This window comes from Notamacropus eugenii, chromosome 3, assembly GCF_028372415.1.
Source record: "Notamacropus eugenii isolate mMacEug1 chromosome 3, mMacEug1.pri_v2, whole genome shotgun sequence".
In the NCBI taxonomy this organism is placed as follows: Eukaryota; Metazoa; Chordata; class Mammalia; order Diprotodontia; family Macropodidae; genus Notamacropus; species Notamacropus eugenii.
Window position 1 is genome coordinate 381,233,784 of NC_092874.1, and position 15,807 is coordinate 381,249,590.

The window sequence follows — 15,807 nt, forward strand, 5'->3', positions numbered from 1 at the left end:
GTAGTGTGAGGGATTTAGGCTACATTTAAGAGAGAGATTTCCCCATTGATAGCTCCTAAATCCTCTGAGTCCTGGCCCTGGGGGTGGTGGGCTGAGGAGAAAGTTCAGGAGTTGGCTGCTTACCAGGGGTCTTTCAAAACAAGATGGGTGTTCCCTATTGAAATAGGAAAGTGGGGAGGGTGGGAGAAGAGAGAAGCCCTTTCTCTCAAGGTATGCGAAACTCATTGATTGTCTCCTATGTGAATTCCCCGAAAACATGTATGACATTCACTGGATAATCTACTGAAAGGGGATTTGAGGCGGTTGTAGGAGAGTGGGGGTTGGTGGTGAGGATGGAATATATAACTGCTACTGATATATAGAGCCTCTCTATGGTCCCTCCCACCTGTCCTCTTACACAGGTTGGCCAGAGGCAGTCCTGGAACCAGGAAGGCATGGGTTCAAGTGTGTCTGACCAGGAGTGGGCTATATAAACCCAGGCAAGTCACTTAATCCTTCCCTGCTCTAATAGGTTCTACTCTAATACTGCTTTGCTTCAAGGCCCATCCCCTATTCTAGAACACTCTGTTTTCAAAGGGATCTTCCTAAACACAGGTTGGATGTGACCAGGTAGTTCCCTTATTCAGTAAATTCCATTGGCTTTCTATTGTGTTCTGGATTGGAATATAAAAATGGCTCTGTTTGGCATTTAAAGCCCTTCCTGCCATAGGTGGCCCCTTCCCAAGTTTCCAGTTTTTCTCTCCACTTACTTTACAAAAGTCAATCGCAGTGACTTCACCCAGGACTCTGTGAGTACTTTCTAGTCTGCTGTTTTTCATGCTTGAAATCCACCCCCCCTTTCATCTCAGCCTAGGCTTTCCTGGCTTCCTTCAGGCCTCAGCTGAAATCCCACCTTCCACAAATAAAGCCTTTTGGGTCCTCCCTAATTCTAGCACCTTCCCTAGGATTCTTTCCAATGTCTCCTCTGTGTGTAGCTTGTTGTATGAAGGTTGCGTGTTCCCTCTTCAGGTTAGACTTGGAGCTCCCTGAGAGCAGGAATGGTTTTTCATCCTTGCTTTGTACCACCCTAGTGCTTAGCATTGAGTGCTTGGCACGTAGTAGGCATTTATAGATGCTTATTGATGTGGCTTAACTTGGTTGAGGAGTTTTCCTCATTTGAGAGTTCTTGATACTAATAAGGAAGCTACAACTTTAGCTCCTGTCCTTACTCCTCTATGTGTTGTACATGCTCATATGTGTACATGACATGTTTCCACTGTTAAAGTTTAAGCTTCTTGGAGGTTTTTTGTCTGTAATGCCAATACCTGGTACAGTGCCTGGCATAGGTTGAAGGTGCTTAATAAATAAATTCCTGTTGATTTATGGGAAAGCTTTAATTAAGGAGTTGCAGGTATTGGCTTGAATTCTGTTTTCCTGTTAACCATCTCAGCAGTAGCTGGAAAATACCCATTTGGTTTTTTTAACCCTACCTTTTTGAAATTCTGTCTTCATTCTCAGAATCTACTTTTCTTGCTGTGGGTCAACTAGGTGACACAGTGGATAGAGTGCCGGGTCACAAAGAGTTGTATATGACTGGTAAACAACAATGCATAAAAAGAATCTGAAAAGGGGTGGAGATGAGGGTGAGGAAGAGAAGACAGGGCTTCCATTCGTGGGTATGGAAAGGAAGGAGGCATGAGTGTCCTGAGTGTCCTTTTTAAACTGAGAGAGGTTATTATTCAGAACTCTGATCTCTTGAAGGTTGGGATAATAAACCTTAACATTCTTATAGAATGTTCCTAAACTTCCTCAAGCTCTGAAATTATCTCCTTTATCACATTATCTCCTTTGTTTAGTTATTATACATCTTTGGGATAAGGAGGATATCCATTTTGCCAAAGAAGAAACTAAGGAGGGATTTAGGTGATTTGCCCAGGCTTTATAGCAAGGAAACGTTAGAGCTGGGACTGGAACTGGGATCTCCAGACCCCATTCCGTAGTTCTTGCCACGTTGCCCCCAATATTTTACTAGCATTAGTGTTCACTCCGTTGGGACAGAGACATCATTTTTAATCTGGTGACAAAATGTGGGTTTGACAAGTATTCAAGACCTCACAATGGCCTGTGAGGGGTCGTGGCAGAAAGAAAAAAGAACTCTGGATTTGAACCCAGAACCTGGATGTGGACTTGAGTCCCTCCCCTGTTGTACAATGTGATATTAGGAAAGTCACTCACCTTGCTCAGCCTTTTTCTTTATCTGTAAAATGAGGGGAGTTGGACCAGATGAATCCTAAAGCCCTTTCCAGCCTTAAATTTTGGGATTCTCAGATTGAAGGCCTGGATTTGTCATTAATACTTATTGGTTTTTTATCCACTTAATATTATTTTACTTTTTCCAATTACATGTGAAGATAGTTTTCAACATCTATTTTTATAAGATTTTTGAGTTCCATATCTTTTTTCTCCCTCCTTCCCCTTCCCCTTCCCCAAGAAGGCAAGCCATCTGATACAGGCTGTACATGTACAATCATATTAGATGTTTCCACATTAGTCACGTTGTGAAAGGAGAATCAGAACAAAAGGGAAAAACCATGAGAATGAAAAACTTAATAGCTGCTGTTGACTTTGTCTCTGGGACTTAATATTGTCCCTGGTGAAGTGAGAAGATTGAATTGAATGAAATCGTAACTTCATATATTTTATCTTGTGTCAACATCACAGCTCTAGCAGGTAGGCGTTTTTATCATCACCCTCATTTTATAGAAAAAGAAACCCAGACTGAAAAGCTGTGACTTATTCAGGGTCATACAGCACATCTAAGGCTCTGAGAAACAGGATTTGAATTCTAATTTTCCTATTTCTCTCTATATAACACTGTTCACTGTACCACCTAGCAGTGATCTTTAAGATAGACCTCTGGGCCTGGGGTTAAGAAGATGTGAGTTCAGATCTGACCTCAGACACTTGCTAATTGTAAATCCCTGGGCAAGTCACTTAACCCTGTTTGCCTCAGTTTCCTCATCTGTAAAATAAGCTAGAGAACGATTTTGCAAACTGATTGAGTATCTTTGCCAGGAAACCCCCAAATGGGGTCACAGAGTTGAACAGGTCTGGTACAACCCAACAACAAAAATATAGCATTTTGAGGTTTGCAAAGCAATCTGCATGTCACTTCAGTTGTTTCAATTAATTTATTCATCTTTAGGGCAGAAAAATTCCATGTACATATTCTGAAGTTCTATAACAGAAGTGAGGTTTTGGAATACTGGACCTGGTTTTTCTAAGTGACTTTTTTGGTTCTGACTAGGTTCCCCTTTAGCAAAAAGGCAGCTATGATATGTCTTGGCTAGGAAGGACACATGCTGTATAAGAAAAAAGATGATGGGACTGATTATGTAACTGCCTTCATTTAACCATATTTGGTATTTTCTGTATTGAAATGCAGGAATAAACTGGCCCCCCCTCATCTTTATTCCTTACCTTTTCCCTCCTTCATTCCCTCCCTTTTACTTTCTTTGGTTTTTTTCCCTTCTCATCACTTTCCTTTTCATAGAATCCGTTTGGAGCTTGAAGGAAGCTGTCAGACATTTTTCAGTCTGAAACCAGATTTTTTTATCGCATACTGGACAACCAAGGCTGTGCGCTGATACATGTTTAACAATGCTGCTCTCCAAAATGTATGCAGATACTTTTAAGTTTAACCTGCATTATTAATGCTTTCTTAAGTCTAGACGACCAACTAATCAAGAACTCAAGCCCTCATCTGTGGTCACTGCTGATTTCTGAGGTGTAACTGCTCATGCTGAAAATTTAATTGTAAACTCTTACAAGACCCACACATCTCTGCTGACAACTTTTCATCCAGGCTTCACTTACAAACCTCCAGTGATGGGGATCTCACTACCTACTATTCCACTTTTGGACAGCTTTCATTTTTAGAAAGGTTTCCTTGTATGAGGTTGAAATTTACTTCTGTGGCATTTACCTGTTGGGCTTAGTTATATCTTGGGTCCAGGCAAAGTAGAGTCTGTTTTCTTCTTCAGCACAAGACAGCTCTGAAAATATTTGAAAACAGCTGCCCATTCGCCACTTCCCCTAGATCCCCAGCCTTCTCAACCTTAATATGAATGTTACTGCTTCTTTGTATGGAATCCCAAGTATCAGAGTTTCAGGTACCTTCATTTCCTAATCCCTCCCTTTCCTCCAGGGAAGGAGAGAAGCAGTTAGGTGCCCACTATGTGCCAGGGCCTGGAGTCAGGAAGGCTCCTCTTGTGGATTCAAATCCATCCTTAGACACTTACTAGCTGTGTGACCCTGGGCAAGTTACTTTACCCTGTTTCCCTCTGTTTCTCATGCGTAAAATGAGCTGGAAAAGGAAATATCTTTACAAGGGAAACTTCATATGGGGTCACAGAGAGTCGAACACAACTGAACAACAAACATGCCAGGAACTGTGCTAAAGCACTTGGTAAATGTCCCATTTGGTTCTGGAAACAGCTCTTGGAGGTTTGGTCTCCCTTTTGCAGTTGAGGCATCTGAGGCAGATGGGGTGAAATGACTTGCCCAGGGTCACACAGCTAGTGTGTCAGACTGGATTGGAACTCAGATCTTTCTGACTCCAGACCCAGCTGAACCACCTAGCTATTAGCATGGAACTGTGGCCTAACCTAGAACAGAGTACAGTTGGATGGGGGTGTGGGGGTGGTGTTAGATTACTACTCTTTAGATTTTTGTGCTTTGGTTAATGCAACCCAAGCTTGCCTTGAATTTAGGGACTCTCTGTCTTTCAGGGTTGATTGATTTTGAGCTTACAATCAACCCCATGTCCCTGCCCCTTCCCCTTCCCCAAATCTGGGACTTCCTTTTTCTCATGAACTATTTTCTAGTAGCATCTACTTGGCCTTGTATTTGTGTAATTAATTAGTTGATTATTTTGAAACTTACCCTTGTTAAATTTCATCATACTAGATTCAGATCTATTTCTTGCTCTAATCTGTCCACATCTTTTGGAATTCCCAGTCTATTACCCAATATTGTTGTTCCTCCAGGCAGATTCTAAGTCACCAAAGGAAAAAAAAAGCCCTGTGGTTTTCCACTGGAGACATGCGACATGCCTCTAGTTGATGATCCAAGTATTTATTAAGTTCCTACTATGTGCCAATCAATCAATAAGCATTTTATTTTTATTATTTTTTGAAGGGGGGAGGCAGTCAGGGGTAAGTAACTTTGCTGAGGATCACACAGTTGGTAAGTGTCGGAGGTCAGATTTCCCCTCCAGGCCTCCTAATTCAAGGGCTGGTGCTCTATCCACTTTACCACCTACCTGTCCCTAATAAGCATTTTATTAAGTCCTTACTAGGTACCAGGCATTGTGCTAATTATCTGGGGAAACTACCTATTCACCTACTTAACAATATGATCGTCTGGCCTATATTTCTCTACTGGGTCCATAAGGATATGGTTGAATCATGTGCTTTACTCTCTTTCCCTTTTCAGTCCTTTTAAACTAATTACCATCAAAGTAAACCCTTCCCTGTAGAGATTTGTTAGAATGGTCTAGTGGAGACTGCCCAACTGGCACACCTCAGAAGCATGAAGACCTATTTCTTAATAAGAGTTTATGGAGCATTTTGGGGGCAGTGAGTGAGTGCACTGGCCCTGGAGTGAGGAAGACCCAAGTTCAAATCTGGCCTCAGACACTTACTAGCTATGTAACCCTGGGCAAGTCATTTAATCCTGTTTGCCTCAGTTTCCTTATTTGTAAAATGAGCTGGAGAGGGAAAAGGCAAACCACTCCAGTCTCTTCACCAAGAAAACCCCAAATGGGGTCATGAAGAAGTCAGATACAACTGAAACGACTCCGTAACAACAAAAGTAGAGCATTTGAAGGTTTACAAAGCAATTCATTCTTACATATCACTTCATTCGATTCTCACAACTCTGCGAGGGAGATGCTATTATTAACCCTATTTTATTTTAAAACATTTTATTTTTTTCAATTATTATTTGTTTTTTCCCCTCCTACCTTTTCCCACTCCCTGGAAAAATAAACATTTTACACATGATGAAACTGAGGCTTAGTTAGGGATGTTAAATGACTGCCTTTCTAGGATTACAGTTAGGCTAGGTTGACAGCAGGATTTGAACTCTGGAACCCCTAAGACAGGTCACTGCATCTCTGTGGCCGCCAGTCTCCTGCTCCTTAGATTGGGTTTCCTAATGCCCAGTCCTGGAGTGGGGCTGGAGAGGAATTAAAGTAATTACCATATTCCTCATGTAGTTGAAACATTCCTGGCTAAGGGGTGTGGGAGAGCCTGGGTGTTTGCCTGAAATTTCTTGGGGTGATAACCTTTCAAATTCTTTCCTACTACGAACAACTGCTCTTAGCCCCTCAGTTACTAGTAAGCATACTTAATTAAAATTGGAGGCCAACTCTAGCACTTCCTTCCCCAGTGTCACACCACTGGGGAGTTGTACACCCTGCTGAAATTCCCCAGCCACAGCATCCTCACTTGATCTGAGTGTCTGCCATTGTCCCATCTTCCCCTCCTCCCCCCTTCCTCTCAAGCCTCCAATCTATGGAGGGAGTGCTTTTTTTACTGTTTGCCTTGGGCACAAAAATGGCTAGTTTATCGATGATGGATCCTACATTCGTGACCCAGTTTAGGGTTTTCTTAGCAAAGATACTAGAGTGGTTTGCTGCTTCCTTCTCTAGCTCATTTTACAGCTGAGGAAACTAAGGCAAACAGGGTAAAGTAGCTTGCTCAGGGTTACACAGCTAATAAGTGTCTGAGGCCAGATTTGAACTCTGGAAGATGAATCTTTCTGACTCCAGGTTCGGCAGTCTATCCACTGCTGCATCTAGTTATCTATGGCTTTTTCATTTGAAGTGAATTAGACTTTGCAGTTTTTTTGTAGAGGTGGAAGGATTATGGGTGTGCAAGACTTCATATATTGTCAGATTTTTTTCCATTTGTCTGTTAGTTTTGCTGAACTGTGTTTTACCCTCCTTTATTTTCTTTTTTATAAGGGATAGCTCTATAGGAGGAGTGGGAGAGGAGATGTTAATAAAGTTTTATTTTTAAAAAACAATCATAGGGAGCTGCTCTTTCCACTTTCACTGACTTTCTTGGGAATCTGTTTTAAGGTACCTTACTAGAGGTGAATATAGAGGAGAGTGGGAATTGGTAAATTGCACGCCTGGTTGATTTCCCTTAAACTCTCCTAGATTTAAGTCTACCCTTGGACCTTAGTATAAACAAAGCACGTTCCTCTTTAGAATACAATAGCATAGGAGATAGTTCTTCTTGGGCCCTATCCAGGAGCTATTAATTACTGAAATCCTCCAAGGACTTTTTTCAAAACGGCCTTGGGGCTTTACAGCTGCATTCCCAGGCATGAGGTTCTCAGAGAAGGACAGATAGTATACCTGGGTTGGAAAAGGCATAAAGAAGAAATGCTATCCTTCGAAGTGGTAAATTACCGTCATGCCTACAGGGTTCGAGACAAGGTGACCCTGTCTGAGAGAGCAAGCTGAGATTTGCCAAATATACCTGCTACCAGGAACAGAATGGGTATTTCAGGCCTAGTTTAGAAGCTTAAAGGCTTCTATGCTGTGTGTGTTTTTATGCATGCATCCATGTATGTACATATACATACACACGTATGTGTGTATAGATATAAAATGTATATTTTATATATACACATATAAACTGTAATATTAGGAAGACCTGAGTTCAAATTTGACCTCAGACAATATTAGCTGTGCAACCCTGGGCAAGTCAGTTCACCTTAGTTTTGCCTTAGTTTCCTCATTTAGTAAAATAGGTGGAACTTAAGCCACTTAAACCCCATGCTTCTCTGCAGCTAGTTGAGGACTTGGAGATTCAGGGTTGTCTCCAAACTGCTGTATTTGGGACTGGGCACAGCCTCCCACCAGGGGCTTCATTTTCTTCAGTGAAATTGTTGGCAAGGTCATGGTTTGCCCCCATACAGTCATCACATGGGTGGCTAATCCTGTGGGTTTGACACGTTCAGATTTCTCCTGATTAGATCTCTAGTGATAAGAATGTCTGTGGCTTCAGCTAGAAGGACCTTTAGAGGTGAAGACCAGCTCCATCATTTTATAGAAGAGGAAACTTGAAACTCAGAAAAGAGAGGGAATTAGAGTTATCCATTAAAAAAATACTTGAAAAAGGAATGCATTTTGATTTCTTTTAAGAAGCTAACAATTCTAGTTGGCACAGTCTACGGTAAGTGCTTGATCTTGGGGTTGAGTTGAAAATGATTTAAAGCAATTAACATCTTCCTCAGTGCCTGAAGAAAACCTGGTTAAAGGTGTGAGAGAGATGGGGTCTTTGCCTTGGGCTCTGGAATTTATAGCTGGTAGTAATTATAATAGCTAGCAATTATGTAGCAAGGTTTGTGGAGTACTTTGTAGATACTGGTCGCCTCAAAAGTCTTTGAAGCTGTGACTTTTGGGACCCTCTGTATTATCTCATTTGTTTCTGATAACAACCTTGTAAACTAGGTGTTGTGGTTATACTATAAAATAGGAAAATAACGTAACACATCATTCCCATTTCACAGATGAGAGACTAGGGCTCAGAGAGAAGTTACATGACTTGCCCAGGGTCATAGGTGTTTGAGACCAAATACGAACCTATTTCTTTCTGACCCTGAGTTCAGCATTCCATGTGGTATGCCTGGTTGCCCGTAACTTATTAACGCTAACTGGTTAACAAAGTACTATCAAGTAATGTTCTCTAGATGGCTTAAGCTAATAAATAGATAATTACTCTGACATTTAATTGTGTTTTTCAGTACATTTGTAAGTTGCAAAATCAGTCCAAGGCTATTAGCTAATATGCTTTGGACAGGAATGCCTAGGCTCTGTGGGAAAGTAGGCCCTTGTCCTTAAAGACCTTACATTCTAGTTGAGAAGGTAAAATTAATTTACCTGAAACAGTTACAAGTTCTAAAATGTGGCTAGATGTAGAATAGTTCTGGGGAAGGAGGCATCTCATGAGCTAGAGTAGAAGTAGAGGCACAGAGCTGGAAAGGACCTTGGAGATCATTAATGTAAGGAAAATAACTCACATTTACATGTTGTCAGGTCATTTCAGTCATGACCAACTCTTCTTGACCCCATTTGGGGTTTTCTTGGCAGAGATACTAGAGTGGTTTGCCATTTCCTTCTCCAGCTCATTTTACAGATGAGGAAACTGAGGCAAAGAGGGTTAAATGACTTGACCAAGGTCACACAGCTAGCTAGTGTCTGAGATTAGTTTTGAACTCAGCTCTTCCTGATCCCAAGGGCTATTCACTTCACCCACTAGCTGCCCCCGCATTTACATAGTGCTTTGAAAATCACCAGGTGATCCCATAATGCAATGGAAAGGACACTGGATTTGGAGATACAAGACTAGATGTGAATGATCCTATGAAAGAGGCAAGTTGCAATCACTCTGGGCCGATCTGTAAAATAGGGGAGGGTGGATCGGGTGACCTCTTAGGTCCCTTCCACCTCGAAATCAGTGAAGTAAAAAATTTGACCCTGGGAGATAGGTCCAGATCCTGTGTCCATTTTATCAATTAATAAAGAGTTTCTAGAAGAAAAATGATGTGCCCAAGGTCATCCAGCTAGCCAACGGCAAGGCATCTGATCATCTGACTCCAGGGTTCTTATCACCATACCACCCTGTCTGTGAAGTCCACCCTCTTCCAGATGAGTCAAGGGCAGAGTTGAAACCAGAACCCAGTTCACTTGACTCCCAGGGCTGTCTGTTGTACCACACTTTGCCCTGATCATGATCTCGGTCCTAGGAGGTAGAGATTCCAAACCTTCTTCCTCTGGTCCAGAAGGGCTATAAAGGGGCTTGGTCACTTTGGGGTCTGCCACGTTATGGAAGGCCTCGTGTTTAAGTAAAGATGGCGCTAAATCTAGCAGTTGCCTCATCTGGCATTTGGGGTTGCCAGCCAAAACAGTCTGCAATACTGTGTTTCAGAAAAAAAATTGCTAGCATGCTGTTCCAAAAACATGTTTCCTCTTTCTGTTTTTCAGGCTTTTCCCATCTGCCTAATGGGCTGTACCCTTCGTATATTCCCCTGAGCCACCTGGAGCCCCCCAACAGCGGCAGTCCCCTTCTGGCCCAGCTGGGGCAGCCGGGCCTCTTTGACTCTGCGAAAGGTCAGCGTGCGTGGGCGGGCTGTTGGGAGCTGGGTGCCGGCTGTCTGCACACAGCGGACATATGCTTCAGCTCCCCTTTTCTCCTCTAATTCCCACATGGTAGTTCCCTCTGCCTTTGCAGGGATTGGCAAGGTGCTTTCCTTTGCCCTCCCTATGTCCCTTCTCTTTGTTAACGCCAGTTTCTCCTTGTTACACATGGTGGGAGGAGGGAGAGGGGGAAGCCGGGGAAGGAGGGATAGTGAGATCTGAGTGGTTATGTCAGCAATGGGAAGGATCCCCATCACAAGGTACTGTGGGAGGGGAGGGGGAGATTTTTAGGCCAGCTTCCTTTTGTAGCCTGACCTTCCCAGCTCTCAAGGACACTTGCCCCTCTTTCCTTGGCCCTAACAGTTGATATTACTCAGAAGAGAGATTGACCCAAGGGATTCTCTAACCCAGGGGTAGGGAATCTGTGGTCTCCAGGACATAAGTTTAGATATAGTCGAAGGGCCACACTTGAGGACCTAGAGGGCCACATGTGGCCTTGAGGCCTTGGCTTGGGCAGAGCCAAATTCCAGACCCTCCACAAAAGGGCCAGAGTTCTTAGTTTGATGCTTTCCTGTTTCCTACCCTGGATGCACCTGTAGATATCTACACCTATCATATCCACACCTGTAGATATATAGGATATGTGCTTCACTTGACCTTTTCTTATCCCTCCAGCATCTGAAGGTCTAGCATACTGACTTCATCCTAGACATGTTTTATACAATGACAAAATCCTTAGGTATCTTTCCAGCTCTCTGCTTCGCTGTGTATCTCTGTTGGTTATACACACACAAACACAATCTATGTTGCTTTCTACATTTTGAGAGCATAAAGATGACTGATTGAATACATATATGTGTATATACATAGGTATGTACATACATATACACACAGAGGGATGCACTGTCCCTCTTCTTTCCCCACCTCCCCATATTCTCCCTTTATCAAAATTACATCACCTTCAGTCTATGTACCTCCCTCTTCCCTTATCCCTTGGGTGAAAAATTGGCAGAAGAGTGAAAAAGCCTGGTCCATATCACATACCAAAGATATCTTCAGGTTTCCACAAAATATCATGATGGTATGAAAAACAAGATTTTGGCCAAGAAGTTAGCATTGTCCAGGGAGGAGTCAATAACTTTTGAATTTGTTTTAAGATAGGGATTAGTTAGAGGTAGCTGCTGAGTGTGTCTGATCTCATACAGCCTTGGGGATTGTGGCTGTGGCTGCAGATGCTAAGTTCTAGCCCTGAAAATTGCTATCTCCAGAGCATTGCAGCTTTTATTCAGACTGGCCTCTTTGTTTTGCACACGTGGGTTAGGCAGACCCTCTGCCTACTGAGGAGAACCCATCCCTAGGGGAACAAGAGAGATAGGTTGACTTCATCACGACCAAATGGAATCTTCTGTATTTTTGATGAGAACTAGGGGGGGTCAGAATGGATCTGGAAGATTGCTTTCTTCCATTCTAGTATTTCATGGGTTTTCTCTAATTGGGCCTAAGATAAAGTCACATTTTGAATTGGTAAATTTGATGAGCTTCTTTATTTTTACCCCAGGGTGAAAATAATTCTCACCTCAGGTGAAAGCTTGGCAGACTATACTAGAGGTGGGGAACTCGTGGCCTTGAGGCCATATGTGGCCCTTCATGTGCTCAAGTGCGACCCTTTGACTGAATTCAGACTTCACAAAACAAATCCCCTTAATAAAATGATTTGTTCTATAAAACTTTGATTCAGTCAGAGAGCTGTACCCAAGGACCTAGAAGGCCACATATGACCTTGAAGCCAAATTCCTCACCCCTAAACTAGACTATTTGACCTTTTTTTAAAATACCTTAGTTAATTTCATTTTATTTTTCAATGAACAAACTTTTATTTTTTCTCTCTTACTCCCTCATTGAACCCTCCTCCCCCAAAAAGGAAAGAGAAAACCCAAATTTGCTTTGACAAATGAGCAGTCATGCAAAGCAAATCCCCTCATTGGCCAACTCCAGAAATGCCTGTCTCAGTATGCATTTTGAGTTCACAGCCTCCTTTTCAGGAGATGGGTCGCATGCTTCATCGTTGATCCTCTGGAACATTCCACTTTTGTTAATTGGTCCTCTTCCTGATCTTGCATTATTGGTGTGGATGATTCTACTACTTGGGAGGGAGAAGCTGGTTTCAGCTCTGGGATAGGGGCGACTCACTACTTTCCTTCTATTTTGCAGATGGATTCTATCTACCAGGCCAGGTGGCCTTGCACCCCCAGAACCCTGTGTCCAGGACACCAACCAGCCACTCGTCGGCCTCCCTGCTTCGGGACAAGGAGCTTAGCCACCTTCCCAAAAGCTCCCGGGAGGGCACCACAAAGGAGCACAGCAAAGAACGGGCATGTCGGGGGGATCTGCCGCCACCCTTCAGTAAGAGGGACAGCAAGGCCAAGGAGGAGCCACGGCCTCGAAGCGTCGTGGACCTGACTCAGGATGCCAAACCTGAAGGGGAACGGAGACTGAGCGGGCTGGAGCGGGCGGCTAAGATGGGTGACCGGCTCTCCCCTTTCCTGGCTGAGCACGTGGGCCACCGGGGTTTAGGAAGTGGAGAGCCCAAATCCAAAAACCCCCTACAGACTTCCTCCCTCAGCAATTGCAATGGTGGAGGAGACCCTTTGCTGAAGGTTCTGGGTACAGAGCAGGACTGTTGTGGTAAGGATCCAGCCCCGCATGATGAGAACATGAGGCCTGCGGTCCACAGCCACCTGGACAGAATGAAAAGGGGTGAGGCCGTCATCCCTACCATTACCACTTTGCACATTTCATGTACTTGCCCCTCTCCGCACCCTGCTCAGCCAGGGAAAATGACCCCCTCTTCTTCTTCCTCTTCTGCAGTGACATTCCCCCCCCAACCCGTCCATTCCAACATGTACACTATCTTTCCCCCGGCCAAAGAGCCAGGCCGGGAGCACAAAGTCATCGCCCCCACCTTCGTGCCTTCAGTTGAGGCCTATGATGAGAGGATGGGTCCCATCCAGATTGCTTCACAGGCCCGGGACAACAAGGCTAAGGAAAAAGAGGTGAGCAAAGTGGAGGTGCTACAGCCCCCATTGGAGAGGGGCCTGGCTGACCTCTCACGTGCCCTCCTGCCCCAGGACTTCCCTTGCCCGGCCGATGCCAGGAGGGCAGAGGTGCTGAGGGAGAAGAACTCGGTCATCCGGGCCAACTCCTTGGTGCTGAAGCGGCATGTGACGTCTGAGCCCTTCCAGAGTCGGCCTGGGCTGGGCTCTCCGGAGAGCAGGGACTACCTCCCCTCTAAGGACTTGCTGAAGCCAGAGGTTGAGCACCGGGCATGCGAGCGGGAACGCTTCTCCAGGGCAGGTGCCAAGGAGGCGGCCAAAGTCTACGGCACCCTGGACCCTTCCCGGCAGCACCCGGACACCAGCCAGCTGAAGCTACCCCCTGAGCAGAAGTGGAAGCCCTTTGAGATGGGCAACTTTGCCACCACTCAGATGGCAGTGTTGGCTGCTCAGCATAACCACGTGAGCCGGGTGGAGGAGGAGGTAGCAAAGAAGGGCTATTTGGACCCCAGTGGGCTGCCGCGAGTGTCTGTGGTGGGAGGTCCTCGGGGTGGTGGGGACCTCCATCCAGTTTCTCACAGTGAAGGCTCTGCCATGCAGAGTCTCATCAAATACAGCGGCAGTTTTGCCAAGGAAGCCTCTGCCCGACCTGGCAGTGGCAAGAAGAGCCCTTTTGGTGGACTAGGCAACATGAAATTGGACCCCTCACAGCTAGGTACTGCTAAGGTCCAGCAGCTACTCTCCCACCAAGGGGGCAAGCAGCTAAAGAGGGACCCTGAGAGGCCAGAAAGTGCCAAGTCCTTTGGACGGGAGAGTATTGGGTCTCAGGGTGAGGTGGAAGTAAGGCACCCGCCTGTGGGCATTGCAGTGGCAGTGGCCCGCCAGAAGGACAACAGTGGCAGTAAGCTGGGGCCCAGCCTGACTGACCAGGATCGTTCTTTATCCCTGAGCAACATCAAAGGTAGGACCCGGGGTGGGGCAAAGACTTACCTGTCTTCAGATGCTGGAGTCTCCCTATCTCTTTTCCCTTCCTTTGTCTCTAGTGTTTTATCCTTTATCTGTCTTTCCCTTTATGTCTCTAATTCTCTGCCTAGGATTACATCACTAGGATCATAGATGTGGGGCTAGAAAAAACCTCAGACTCCAATTAGTTGAACACCTTTATTTTATAGATGAAGAAGTTGAGACCCATAGAAAGTAAATGACTTGCCCAAGGTAGCAGGAAATAAGTGGCAAGGAGAAGGTTTTGAACCCCCAAACCCAAGTCCCTTGATTCGGCGCTGCCACTCTTGGTCTCAGCATGTCTGTTTTTCCCTTGGCATGCCGTATCTTGGATGAGATGAATGAGGAACTCCAAAAGAACAGTTCTCAGCTTAAGGTGGGCCCATAGAAACTGACAGAAGTGATAAAAATAGGGAGTAGGGGAGAAGCAAAGCAAAAAAAAAATACATGCCTGTATTTGGGAACTTTATTTGTGTTAGGGGATCCCGAGATCTGTGTGTTGGGACAATGAGATGAGATGGAGGGAAATGTTTTGATCTAGTGGGAAGTTCATTCAGGACAAAACCAGTGAGGCCCGAGTTCTAGTCCTGGTGACGCTGGACAAGCCATTGAATGTTCTATACTCAGTCTCCCTGCTCATAAATGAGAATAACTCTTAATTCTGTGACCAAAGCATAAGTAGAAAGGTAAATGAGGGGCCAAAAAATATCACGCAGAGGAGCCTCTGCCTTTGAGATTTTAGGGTTTGTGGTGTCATGTACTGTGTGCCAACATAAGCCCTTTCTCTCCATTTAGGATGACAGTTTGATTGATATTCTGTTTATTTTCACACTTTTTTGGTAATTTAATAAGTTGAATGTCACAGCTCTCAGTGCCTCTTATTTTTTTCCCCTTTGTTGGAATATGTTAGCAGCTATTCCTGAAAGGTAGGAATAGGAGAGGTGGTAGTAGGGTAGGCGGGTAGGGGAAGAGTTGGCTAGAGAAAGGAGATTTGACTGGCAGATTAAGCATCAGATAGAGGGGAAAATGCCACCCAGGCTTCTTCCTTAGATCCTGGCCAAGATGTCTCTGGCTTTTAATTGGCCCTCTCTGCTCTGTGCCCCCTCAGTGTATGAGGATTCAGGAATTTGTAGGGAACTCTAAGGCAAATCCTCCTCAGATATGGAGAGGATGATCTAAATACAGGTCAGAGCCCATTATGACAGATGCCAGGGGGCACCCAAATGGTTTTGTTGAAGCAGGAGATATGATTCTGGTAGACGTTAGGCTATCTGATTTCGTGTAGCAAACTCCCAGATGAGGAGACTTTCTCCACCAGCATAGATCAGCACCTCCTTGGCAATTTATAGTCTTAGAGAGTAGCCTGGGACACTGACAAGAAATTAGGTGACTTGCCCACAGTCACACAGACAGTATGTGTTAGAAGGGGGATTTAAATCCAGGTCTTCCTATCTTCAAGGCTGGCTGTCTTCATATCCAGTATGTTTTTGTATTCATTCTATAGAACTGAAGTCCAGACTCTTTTTTTAGTTAATTAAGTTTTAGTTTTTAGCATTC

The 15,807-nt window shown here is 44.5% G+C and overlaps 1 protein-coding gene across 1 annotated transcript in view; it reads left to right on the plus strand.

The window, feature by feature from the left end:
- Positions 1-15,807, plus strand: part of TNRC18 (trinucleotide repeat containing 18) — a 153,486-nt gene that overhangs the window by 57,479 nt on the left and 80,200 nt on the right. The window contains 2 exon segments of the mRNA XM_072597654.1: positions 10,043-10,168; positions 12,407-14,209. Coding sequence (XP_072453755.1) covers positions 10,043-10,168; positions 12,407-14,209 — 1,929 coding nt within the window.